Raw genomic sequence first — 14,094 nt, 5'->3', positions numbered from 1 at the left:
TCAAGTAAGAAAAGTACTAGTAATATATCAGCAATAAATGGCTTGATCTATTGTGTTCAGACAGCAAATTACAAGGTAAGAACTAATCATAAATCTACATTTAGATAATGTACTATTTTAAGTGCTATATACATTTCTTGATTTTTTCTCTTTAATTTTGCTCACTTTGACAGATTATTTGCTTTCCTTTTGCAGAAAGCCCGCACAAAGAGAGATGATTATCTCCTTCCAAACAAACAGAACTTTCTATTTTTGACAACACTTCTGCCTGTTTGAACCTGCTCTATGTACTGAACTACCAGCTACATTTCCATGTGGTCACCTATAAAGACGGGCACTTTCGAGTTTCTTTTTTTTAAAGAAGGTAGAGCATGAAGCTGCTTATTTCTCTTTAATGTGGCACAGTCATTCTGCAATTAAGACATACCTAATTACCATGTTTTCAACAGATGCAAATGTAGCTCAATTAAAATTCTAGTCCACGCTACAAATTAAGTCACTCAACTCTGAAAGGTATCATGTTAGGACTGGATCACCAAGAAGTTTGGAAAAGATCAGGCATTTACGTGTTAATGATGATGGAGAAAATGGCTTTGGGTTTTCATTGAAGCACAAAGTTCTGCAGCTTCTGCCATAAATAATCTATTTCTATCTAAACTTTACAAACATTTTACGGTCAAGGTTGATTCAAAGCCTTAAGGTCATTAGAGTTTATTTTTTTCCTCCATTGAGAAGTGATGCTACTGTTGATACTGTAATGATTTCTGTTGGCTGCTTATCCAAAATCCATTTCTCCCTTTCTTCTTCCTAATAGAACTAAGTCCAGGAATGCAACCTAGCTCCAAGGGGTGAATTCATTATTAAATTTATGGATGCCATACCCCTGCAGATTTGCCAGTCCAAGGTTATCAGACCAAGAATGGCCCCATTGGACTCAATGGACATATTCCATGCTCAGGGAGAGGGCTCATTCCCTTCTGTTGGACAGGAGTAAGACAGTAAAAGGCCTCTGAGTCCTAAAATTACCCTATGGATAGCTGAATTATGGAATTATTTTGTGCGTAGCTAACTCATGGATAGCGGAGCAGAAGGGGCAGAAAAATGTTGGGTCTTTGGAGAAATCTCCCTGAAGCTACCCAACTCTAGAACTCAAGTTATGCAGGAAAATGTATTTCCTTATTGTTTGAGTTGTTCTGAGTTGCACTTTCTATTACATACAGCTGAAAGCATCTTAAGAGGTATACCGCATAAAGCAAGTGTTAGAGAAGCTGTGGAATATCTATTGTGTCATTTGTCCTAAGTGTATAATTTAGCAATAAATATCATTTTAGGTAGCTTTGGCAATTTTACTGGATTTAAATAATTTGTTTAGATTTGCTACTAGATTAAAATGAATTGTTCAATAGGTAAAAATAGAGATATACAAAATGAAAATAACCTAGTATTACTTTTTATTTAAAACTCAACAATACTCTCCTCTGAGGGAGAGGCCCCAGGTAGCATCATTAAGTACTCACTGAGCAATTAAATGAAGGACTGAATAAGCAGCCAACAATATGAAGAACTGCCCTTTGTTGCACCTGATTAACTACAAACTACCCTAGTATTAGGAATACTTAATAATAGGAACACAGATTCTTGAGTAATTTACAATTTATATTGAAAGATAAAGGATGAAATGTAAAAATTCTACACAGAATGACTCAGTCTTCACAAGCTATATTCTTAAAACAAAACTTTTAAGTTAAAATGAGACATTCAAACAGAAAATTTCACTGGATTTAGTAAATCCACTGACCACTACCAATTTCTATTAGTGTTAGGTAAAAAGGTAACAAAACTAAATGAGGACTGGACTTTCAGTCACTGAAAACTGCTGCATAGGAATCAAGAACGCTGGGGACATAAATATTGTTTTTATTTCTTATTTTGGTGGAATACTTTGACTTTGGAAGAGAAAGAAAGATGTAGGAAATGAACAGCTAGTGATACACAGATGGTGTCGAATAACAGGATCTGCTGTTCTGGACTCTGACTTTTAACATTAGAATGATGAGTTCTTGGCAGCAGAAAAACTTAGCTTTTTCTGAAAACCAAAAAAAATAAAATAAAACCACACACACACAAAGCTGGCATGAAACAGGAAGACTTTAGAGCTTTTAGACTAATACATGGGATGAGAATAATAACTGATATGATGCAGACTGTGAGAAGGTAAAAAGCTATGAAGGAATCAGGTGACATTTATTAGTGATATTGTAGAGTGGTTTCAGCAACTGGGAGAAAGTTCAAACAGATGACTCCTCAGACACTCTACTCTAAAAATAGCTTTATTTCATTTTTAAGAAACCTTTCAATATATGTGGGTGAAAGAAGAAAAACAATAGAATCACTCTTTTAAAGAGTTATTACCAAAAACCTTTCTTCACTTTTACTTGACATTCTAAACTTCTCTTTAACCCACTCCCACCCCAAAGGAAGCAGGTAAAATGCTCCCACAGATAATGGTAGAACGTCACCTCCATTATCCCTCCCTTCCCAAGACAATGTTGCAGCGCAGTCACAATGAGGGTCACACCCTCAATTTTCTGAACCTTTGCAAATTCGCTTTTAGTGTCCAATTGATTTTAACATTCAAATGATGGCCCACAGTAGATGCTGTTTTCTGTCCATGTGGACAATTTAAAATGAAGCCGAAGGCTTTTTAAAAACCAATTCTGGGCCGGGCGCGGTGGCTCACGCCTGTAATCCCAGCACTTTGGGAGGCCGAGGCGGGCGGATCACAAGGTCAGGAGATCGAGACCATGGTGAAACCCCGTCTCTACTAAAAATAGAAAAAAAAAAATTAGCCGGGCGCAGTGGCGGGCGCCTGTAGTCCCAGCTACTCGGGAGGCTGAGGGAGGAGAATGGCGTGAACCCGGGAGGCGGAGCTTGCAGTGAGCCGAGATTGCGCCACTGCACTGCAGCCTGGGCGACAGAGCGAGACTCCGTCTCAAAAAAAAAAAAAAAAAAAAAAACCAATTCTGACCGAAAGGGCTGGCTACACAATCGAAATGACAGCATTCCTAACCCTACATTTGGAATTGCCACTAAGAATTTTATTTTAATCAAGGAGTGAGCTTAACGTACACAACATCTGTTTGAACAACATGCAAACTATTATTTATGGTCAAAGAAAGAGATTTCAGGCCACTGCTCAGACTCTTTTAAGTGAAACACAAAAATTAACAGCATAAAAATGTTTAGAGATTATAAAATAGTGAATGGCTGGCAATGCTTTATTTTGCTTTTGTGTGTGTGAGCAATCAGAATGCTTGCTCCCCAAAAGCGAGTGTTCTTAACTACCATGAAACATAATCTATATTGAGTGATCCACAAAAATTTCCTGATGTTAAAAAAATACTTTATACTAAAAAGTCTCGGATGCACTGTGTAGAATCAGCTGGATCTTGAGAAAAACCAGATTGTCAGGGAAAAGTTTCTTGAAGAAGGAAGATGACAGTACAATATACACACATTAGAGGGTTGGGGGAGAAAGAAGATACACCTCATGAAGCGTGCACCGCATGGCATGGGCAACAGTAAGCACGGACACTTGAGGGGCTATGAGAGTCAGAAGGTAACTGCAGAGCTCACTGGGCACATCTAGAGACAGGTGGCCCAGTTGGGAGACACTAATAATACCTTCTGATATTAAATAATGAGGGTTGGGCCTGGAGTGGAAGTAAGGGGTGAAGATTAGACTACATGTGGAAAGATTAAGAAAGCTTGGTAATGGAGTGGTGACACAGTGAGATGATGAATCCAAGTTTCTGAGTCTGGAAGTGCTAATGAGAGAAATCACATAATCATCATCCATCTTTGTGTGCGAGACACTAAGCCCGTAAACAGTTTCTTCCTTTGCTCTGGTACTGCCAAGCATCATCACTCACCTGGATTATTGTTGTACTGTCACAGAAATGAGCTCCTTGCCCTGACGTTGCTACTTATCCCATCCCGATAAGCCACCCTCTACCCCAGAGTCCCAACAATCATATTATTTTATTTGAAATGCTAGTAATTTTAAATAATCTGTGATCTGTTCTCTGTCCACATCTTTTTCTTTCTTTTTTTTTTTTTTTTTGAGATGGAGTTTTGCTTTGTCGCCCAAACTGGAGTGTAATGGCATAATCTTGGCTCACTGCAACCTCCACCTCCCAGGTTCAAGCAATTCTCATGCCTCAACCTCCAAAGTGGCTGGAATTACAGGCATGCACCACCACGCCTGGCTAATCTTTGTATTTTCAGTAGAGATGGGGTCTCACCATGTTGGCCAGGCTGGTCTCAAACACCTGATCTCAAATGATCCACCTGCCTCAACCTCCCAAAGCGCTCGTATGACAGGAACCTACATCTTAAACCTCACTCCTCACTATGCTCTCACCTGCCCCATACGCACCAACCTAACAGAACTACTGCAGCCCAGAGATGGCTCCCCATTCCCTATGTTCCATATTTCTCCGTGCATCCAGTTGAAGACTCTCAATCTATAACTCTCAACTCAGCCAATACCTCTCTTCTGGAAATCTCCTCCTCTACTTTCCTCTCCTCCCTAATTCCACATCAGCTGGGCAACCCTACACCACCCCCTCCCCAGGGTCACACTAACCTACACTCTACCATGGAACTGAACCACACTCCTTATCAAGTGCTCATTTTTCCACTGGGTTGAATCATCCCTCAACCCCAAGCCCTTAGGAACTAATAGCCTAAATATCAGACTTTAGGTATATACTTCAATACTTTGCAGTAGTTTTAGCGCAATGGGCTTTCCTGTTTGGAAGTGTGTTTCATATTCTAGAAAAACCACAGGGCTGAGAACTAGAAGACATGTATTCTAAGATTCAGTTCCTCAGTGTAATCTTAGTCAAATATATAAATATTATTTCCTCTAAAAAAATGGGGCCTGGTGCGGTGGCTCAGGTCTGTAATCCCAGCACTTTGGGAGGCCAAGGTGGGCAGATCACGAGGTCAGGAGTTCAAGACTAGCCTGGCCAACATGGTGAAACCCTGTCTTTACTAAAAATACAAAAATTAGCTGGGCATGGTGGCATATTCCTGTAATTCCAGTTATTTGGGAGGCTGAGGTAGAAGAATTGCTTGAACCAGGACCTGGGAGTTGGAGGTTGCAATGAGCCAAGACTGTGCCACTGCCATTCCAGCCTGGGCTACAGAGAGAGACTCTTTCTTTAAAAAAAAAAAAAAAAAAAAAAAAAAAAAAAAGGTTATAAATGAGGAGTGTATCATTCAAACACTTTACTTCAGATGTGAATATTCATTGCACTTTCTGCTAAGTTACATTTTATCTAGAAAAAGAAATGTAAGGAATACTTTCAGTTATTTCACAACCATACACCCACACTATGATCAGAAACCTCCTAAAAATGAATCAAAGCTCCTTTTCTTAAACTGCAGGTTAAGTATATGTATTATTTTATTAGCATAAAATGATGTGATAGGTTATTCTTAGCATTTCAGAACAAGTATTTTTATAGATCAACATCCAATTATCCACTAAAACAGATTAACAAATAGGAAATAGACTTAGTTTGCATTATTTTTGCTGAAATAGGTGGTGATGAAAGGTGGCTAGAAGTGAGCAGCATGCTGAGAGTAGAAAATCTGAGATATCAAATGCAATATGTTATTTCATAGCTAATAAAACAATAACGAAATTCCCCTGGAAACTTTCGTATTAGTTGATTTAATAACGTAAATTCAGTTTCTTCAAATTTCATACTGAAAACCTAAATTACGTGTATTTTGGAGCAGTGCTTTTCTCCTATCTCCTAATAAGAGCTCTACAGGAAAGTATGCAAGCTACCATCTTCATGTTTGAAGATAATGCCTTCATGTTTGCAAGGCACAAAGTTTGTCACATTTAAAATTCTGAAGTTGAATGTATCTTAAAATCAATAGGTACAATTAGTAGGAGATATTTAGTTTTGCCGTTTTACTTCCTCAACCTTATCAAAGAGCTGTTTCAAAACTGAGTGCAAGGCTTACAATTTCTGGTAACTTCTAATTATGAAAAAGTAGAATTAATGTATTTTTTAAAAGAAAACAAAGCAATCTTACTGCATGCATTTTCTTGGTAGCAATAGAAACTGATTTATCACGGGGAAAGTAGAAGTCACTTGCTGAGAGCCAGGCTGGGTATGTAATTTGCATAGAAGAGGGAGCAGATTGTCAGTGCCCTGACCTGTCAAACACAGGTAGGGCCTCGGAGATAATGGGTCCCAGAATACAAAGCTCCATCTTGATCCAGACAGACGCACACAACATGGAGATGCCAGATGGATTACATGAGAGACAAAAATGCTGGCTTCTGCCATCTCCACAGGAACAATGCAAGTGCTGCAGAAGATGACAGTTACCAGATACCACATGGATCCCACCCCAGTCTCTTGGCCCCATTGCTGTGCCCATGCCATGATTTCCACACTGCTGAGAAGAGGCCAGCCTGTTCAGTGCCATGAATACAGTCACTGGGGAGGGGCTCGACCCAACTGACAAGAGCAATCAGCCATGCCTACGCCTACGTGTCTTACTTGTAAAGAGGAAAAGTGCCACATGATGGTAGAAACCAGAGCCTGCAGCATGGTGGAAGGAGCTCTCTGTTCCTGCTGACCTCCATAACTAGCTTTTACACAATGGCTTGTTCTCTAGCCACACATTTCCAGGGTGCACTGCATCCTCAGGAAATGTCCCGTGTGACAAAAAGACCGTCTGCCTAGACAATGGTCCTCTTTTCAGATCCAGGTTCAAGGGGGATGTGGCTTTTTAATTTCTATGGGCAGCTGTAACTGAGTCAGACCATCGGGACAAGAAAGAACCCACTTCCCCTGAGGCCCACTTAGCACAGACAATGGAGGATGTTGGACATGCAGCCAGGGGACACATAGCTAAGGGACAAGCCCAGAAAGGCAAAAATGCAGGAGCACAGCCACAGAGACAGCAAGTCCAGAGACCTGGCTGTGCAAGTCCACAGGCCAGATCCTGAAAATGGTGTGGTTAGGAAACCGAAGGAGGGCTCACTAAGCCGGCCTTCTTTCCAAAGCTGGAGGCAGAAAGTGCCTTTGCATCTTCAGTTTTACATAAGCTGATAGCCTAATGACTACCAGCAGTAACACCACGTTTGATAGACATTTTTTTTTAAAGAAAAACAAAGAGCTTGCTGAGGTATTGAAGATCTAGTAGATACAAGGTCCAGTGTGGGATACCTCACTCACCCACTCATCGATTTGGCCGACATTCATTGAATTCTATGATTTGCCAAGCTTTGTGTTTGGTAAAGCAAGATGAAAACAGATAGGGTGTTTTCCACGTAGGCCTCGCAGAAGGTGAGGGGGTTAGCACGCCAGATGTAGGGCAGTGAGGGGGTACATAGAATCATGGAATGTTAAACTAGGAGGGACTCTGGGAACCATCTAAACCATCTAAGCCAGAACTTTTACAACTTTTTCCTAAATACTCAAAAACACTCTTTTTAAAAACTAAAATTTACGAAGGATCCCCATGTACAGAAGTGATTAAAACAACTGTCAAGGTTGGTGGGGGGCGGGAGAGGGCAGGGGAAGGAGACGCTGGTGGCCTTTCCCACTCTCCAAATCCACCGAGGTACTGCTCCTGACCAGAGATCACAACACACCAATTGAAAGTCAATGATCTAGTCCAAATCTTCAGTTTTACAAATGAAGAAATTAAAGCTCAAGCAGTTGAAGTTTGGACTAAAATCCCAAATTACTTAGAAGAATGTAGATAAGTACGCAAGTCACCTGAATTCCACTTCCGTGCTCATTCCACCCTATAAACACAATTTCAACGACCAAAATTGGAAAAGTTTGGAATTTACAATAGTTGCCTTTCATTTGCCATAGGAAAAGTTCATAAAACTGTTATGCAAAAAATAATAAAAACAGGACTTTTGAAGAATACGACATTTGGTGGTTGTAGGTGCAGTGTGTTTTAGGGCACCTGCCACACGTATATTTCCCAGGTCTTGTCCAGAACTTTATATTTGGTTTGCAAATTGTAATTTGTCTATCCATGTGTTTCATTTCACTTTTTTTCTCTAAAGGACAGATATATGAACGAACTTTAATATATGTTATTTCTCATTTTAAGAAAAATAAGTTTACATAGGGACAAAATCAGATGTCCACATTGGTGGGACACTCTGAAGGCTATCTCTACAGAATTAAAAATATACCTTATATTCATATGTATTCTATCCCATTACATTTGATATGAGTGACATATTGTAAGAGCAAACTGCATTTTTTAAGGAAAATTAAATAACATTTTAACCAGAACAAGAAAAAAGTTCAAAAGCATCACAAATTGTAGATACTTAAAAAATATATATCGAGGGGCCAAAGCATAGTAATTTTTGATTAAATATACATCCAAGATAGAAGCAAGCACTATAATTGTCAAGTAATATTGATTAGGATGGCAAGGAACCATTATTACAAAGGGAAAAAACTCAATAGACTCGAAAGCTCATATGACTCAGGATCTTGGAGACCAGGTTTGGCAGCAAAAATAGGAAATATGCTCTTCATCCTGCAAGAATGGGCTGCATATATTTGTAATCACTGGCTGATCATAGTGAAAAAACTGTCTGGATTTAGATGGAGAATCAGGCGGAGGTGGAGAGAAGTGTAGCCAATCCTCAAAGTTATGCTTTGCATATTACGTTATGACAGAAATATTCATCTTCTCAAATGCATTATATGTATAAGCAAAATACGTAAGTTTTTCCTTATTCTCAAAATGTGGTATTTGTTACTTAAAACTCTTCTTCCCACAAAAGAATTTCTTAGGTATATGTGATAGAAGTGGTCCACTCAAATGTTGAATTGCAAGTAATTTACAATCCACACACATTATCTCTGGTCTCTGCTTTAGCTTTATTCTGTGGTCCCTCCAACTATTCTTACAATAGTTTGATGGGTGAGTCACATTTGAGGTTAAAACACTAAAAGGTAAATTAGTAGTTATGAACAATATAAGATAATCAACAATTTTCACTGTTAGCTCTCCTAAGCCATTTTGCTTCTTAGTAAATATATGAGTAGAGTTTTTCCATTATTTTTTAATAGAATGGTTACTTTAATATAATAAATGTTTAATTCTCTGGAAGGATATATTTGTACCTATCTATAAATTTATTTTTTCTTCAATAAAGCATGGAAAATATTCATATTAACCTTTGACTTTTAATAATCTTGGTTTTAAATATTTTGCAATTTCAAAATATACGCACACAAATATAGCTTGCTAGTTATAGGAAAGCAAGAGTAATTCCTGAAAGCAAAACAAAAACGTGTTTTTAAGATCACAGATTATTACAGATATTCAATGGAGACATCACATTAGGGATACTACAAAGCAGTGGTTTTCAAATATTTTGCTCTCATGATGACTTTATACCCCCAAAAATTATTAAGCACTCTAAATAACCTTTTTGTATGTGGATTATATCTAGCAACATGTACTGAATGAAAACTGGGAAAGTTTGAAAATATTACTTTTTAAAAACAAGCAGCTTCGTGTTAACAAAAATTACATTTTTACCAAAAAATACATATATTCCAAAAGAAGTGAGAACAATGGCACTGTTAAATATTTTTTCAAAATTTTTAGTTTAATATTGGCCTATAAGACAGATTCTCATATCTGCTTCTGCATTCAGTCTAACGTAGTATCACATGACATGTGGCCTCCAGAAAACCCCGATGTATACTTATAAAAGAATGTGAGTAAAGGGCAAATAATATCATCTTCTTATTATGAAATAAGAGATTATTAGACCTCCGAGATCTCAAGAGATTCCCCTGAAGAGTCTTAGGAAACCCCCAGGGCTCCCTGGAGCTCACTTGAAGAAATAGAGTCATTTTAATTGTTACTCTTTCAGCCATTATAAACTTACAGGTCTCCATGCCTTCATCATCATCATCTACCACGGGTTTATCATAAGATTTGTCGATGGCAGCTCTGAAGCTCTCATTGCATCCCCTGCCTCTGATTATCCGTGGCCGTGGGCGATGGAAAGGAATATCCCCATTCAAAGTCACCTCGGCAACTGCAGTCTGCAGACTCTCTAATGAGCTTGACTTTTTCAGACCCAGGGAAGGACCCACATCTCTGCTGGGAGAACCTGGGAGGTTTACAGAAAAAAGTGTTAGTGTGAATTAGTGAAAATTATGTACCTGAATATGCACTGTGGAAAACTTCAGGTACATAACAATTATTTGCTCAATGATGAGTTCTGGAATGTGGATGGAAAAGACAAAGAATAAATGAAGCAATAGTTGCTAATTTTTATTTTTCCCAAATTTATATTAGACTTGGTCTATTTTCTCTCTTTGCATTAGGAAAACCTCTAAGTCATTACTTTTTAAAAAACATTTCAACAGGTGAAACTGTTGTCAAATCGTTTTGCTCCAGTAATAGAAATAATCTAAAAGAACCAGAATAATTAGGAAGCTCCTTTGAAAAGCAAGGGAAGATGAGAAGAAGGATAAGGTAAACAACCAAGAATAAGTTTTGCACTTAATTAAAACCTTTTTTTGGCAATTTAAAATTACTTAAAACAGAAGTTAGACATGGACATCAATGTGCTCTGTCAAGTCTCTTCCTTGCTAAAGTGCAGACTCACAACACTGCATAAGGAGTAAGACCACGGGGGCCGACATGTCACCAAAACAATTAGGGCAACCTGGCAGCAGGTTGGGAAATATGGATATTCCATAGAAAGAGTAACACAAGCTTTGACCAGAAACAGATTATGTAAGGGCTCTCTCCCAGAGGGAAATAAAAAAGGAGAGACTGGATATGAGTACTTCTAGCTCTAGACCTGGGAATAATACGTTTGAAAAACAGGTGATGGAAAGAAGACAGACAACTTAGCAATTAACAAGAACATTTCATGAGGATGACAGGGACAAATTCCGGCAATTAAAAATTTGGCTCTATTTCCTGAGGATCTAGGGCAGAAGGACCCGAAATAATACCAATAGTGCCAAGCTGTGGAAGGCAATCAAAACTGATTTCTTTAACTAGGTAAGACAGCCTCATCTATCACTGCCTGACCTGACACTCAAAGGTAGACTAATTTAGCTTCTGGATGACTGAAATGCCAGCTCTGCACCACCACTTGGGCAATCCAGGTTATAGAACTGGTTCTTCATGTATACTATTAAAAAGACAGGTGAAAAAAATAGAGGGTAGGAGAAACAAAATAGTTTATCTCTGTATGGGGTCATCAGCCCATATGTTGATCACGTTATTACCCAGAAGACAAGTAGTTGTGACACAGGCTTTTCACAGCTCAGAAAATAAAACAGAATTAAAATTACACTGAAAGACTCAAAACAAAAATTAACTTTTTAAGATTCATTGAGGTTAAATGAAGCTGTTTTAGGTAAGAATAGATATGTTTAAAAATGTTGCACAAACAGGAAGGCAAACACATGATTCTAAGGAAGAAATAATACTCCACAAATTGTTGTGCTGGAAATAAAAAGATGTCATATTTAGCTTTCTCAATGCGGGTTTGTCTACATTTCTTTATTTTATGACAAAAGTTCATGAGATTTATTTCTTTCAATGAGATCAATCTTACTTTTTCTCTGGGTAGCACTACAATTTTTGATAACTACATTTTCTAAATTACTCATAAAAGTCATGTCACGGGAAGGAAAATGAATTTTGTTCCAAAAACCTATATAATAAGAAATCAAGGTATCAAAAAGAATGGGAAAAGATCATTCCTGGGCAGGGATATTTACCTTTATAGTTCCTAGAATTTGCACTGGAAAGATCTTTTTGTGAATAAATGCCTATCAGTTTTCATAATTTACCAGCTATATTTGGGTTCTATAAACACGTATTAGGCAAATATTTGGTGCTTTCTTGGGTTTATTAAGGATATGTGTATGTGTGTATGTATTTGTATGGGAGTATATATCATGAATAAAGATTTCATGCTTCCAGAAAGAATTCTCATAAAAACACCATTTATATATATTAAGCTTTTCTTTATGTAAAGTTAGTTGAGATTTTACTTAGTGTACTGAGAGCAATACAAACTTAAATAATGAATTTCAGGAATGGCATTAGTGTTCATTAAAATTGAGTGTCCCTACAGGCAAACTAGGAAAGAAAAACAATGGTCAAAGTATAATTCAATAAATGATAATTGTGTAAGTTCTATTCAGCGCTTACCTACCTATTCATTTCCCTAAATTGAAAACATTCTGAAATAACCTTTTGGCAAAATGTTGATCATTGTGGATGGTGGGCCCTGAGTTTGTGGAAGGTCAATCAACTACTCTCTGTATATTTACGTAGAGATGAAAACTTTTATAATTAAAAAAATATACAAAATGTCAATTATCTAGAACTTCTGAATCTGTAACACAGATCAGCAAACCGAGAGTCAAATGTGGAAAATTTTACTGGAACACAGCCATGCCCATGTATTTACATATTGTCTATGGCTACTTTCATTCAACAATGGTAGAATGTAAAAGCTGCAACAGAGACCTAAAATATTTACCATCTGTTCCTTTACAGAAAGAGCTTGCTAACTTTCGATTTATAACATGAGCAACGTACATTTTAGTACTATATTTGACCAAGAAACTATAACAAAGATTTTGAATGATATGTTAGGATTTCTCAATGAAGTTATTAAAATCCCTAATACATTGATTCAGTCAAGTGCCTTTAGAAAAAAATTAGAAGGATTCCCTAACAATACAAACTTAGCATTTTACTAGTAATGAAAATTGAAAAAGTCTTTCTGTATGTAAAATACATGCAAAAGATTGTCTTTACACCATAAAAATCAGTATCTTTTGTCTTAATTTTAAAACAGTATTTTAAGCTCTTACTTTACACAAATCTTTTAGGTCATTAGCATACTTTGCTAATCTTTATATTTCAAGAATGAAACCATTAGAAATACAATTCTCTTATACCTGTTCTCCCTTGTTATAATTTGGGGAGAAATATTTATCCCCAAAATATGATACAAGATTCCTAAATCTGGAAGAAAAAAAAAAAAAAGAGGGAAATCATAGTCATACTATTTTCCTAGATCTGGTTTTTATTCCTACTTAGTAATATCCCTATTGCCGGGAGAGGGAGAGGGAGAGGGAGAGAGAGGAAGGAAGGGAGGGAGGGAGGTCTTTTGCAAGGGGCAGAGGGAAATGTAATTCAATTTTCATTATGAAAGGCTTATGGCTAGGTTAGACAGATGCTCAATGCTAAGATGCCACTATGATTCTCCCAAAAACCTTTGGACTAATCTATAAAATCATAATCTTTCTTGAAAACTCAAGTCAAGTGAAGTGACGAAAGAAAGATAAGTGAAAATATTTTCACCATCTAATATTAGAGGACAGGGACATAATAAAATACTTAAGGTATTTTATTCATTTAGATGTAAAATCAACAGACCAAGTATTTTGATATCTTTGTAACAACTTTTTGCCCCAAGATTTTCTAATTTAATTTGGTAGAATAGACTGCACAAAGTGCAAAAAAAAAAAAAAAAAAAAAAAAAATCTTTTTCTCTAGAATCTAATACTTTAAAACACAAAAGCAGTCTGATTTTTGATTAGACTATACAATCTGCCTTGAAACTTATGTAATGACTTTCCATGAAAGTTATCTAATGCATTGAGTTATAACTTGTATATCATTATGTTGTAGATCACAATAAACTGTCCTTTTCCTTATAGTAGCTGTGAGTTGGTTAAATTAGGTATTTTTCTTATTTTACCTAACTGACATTGTATATGAAGTCAGGTCCTTTAACCTGAGCAGTTCAATTTGGTTTTTATGACTATTTACTCGGATCGGGGTTGTTGCTTGAAAAGTACGAAATACTGCTAACTCTAAAAACTACTATTTCACATATGTGAACTATCCCATAACATTTCTCTTTAGCTCTGATTCAATAAACTTTAGGTTTCATAAGAACAACAAACAACTCAGTAAGGGCTAAGGCTACAATTAATTGCCTCGCAATACAGTTAA

General features: G+C 37.1%; 1 protein-coding gene across 22 annotated transcripts in view; it reads right to left on the bottom strand.

Moving 5' to 3' along the window:
- The window catches only part of PARD3 (par-3 family cell polarity regulator), a 714,326-nt gene that overhangs the window by 213,280 nt on the left and 486,952 nt on the right, over positions 1-14,094 (bottom strand). For all 22 annotated transcript variants that reach the window (XM_037986591.2, XM_037986601.2, XM_037986605.2 and 19 more), the window contains one exon: positions 9,977-10,204. In XM_037986591.2, coding sequence (XP_037842519.1) covers positions 9,977-10,204 — 228 coding nt within the window. The remainder of the gene's footprint in view (positions 1-9,976; positions 10,205-14,094) is intronic.

Source organism: Chlorocebus sabaeus, chromosome 9 (genome assembly GCF_047675955.1).
Source record: "Chlorocebus sabaeus isolate Y175 chromosome 9, mChlSab1.0.hap1, whole genome shotgun sequence".
Lineage (NCBI taxonomy): Eukaryota > Metazoa > Chordata > Mammalia > Primates > Cercopithecidae > Chlorocebus > Chlorocebus sabaeus.
This window is presented reverse-complemented; position numbering and strand designations above follow the sequence as displayed.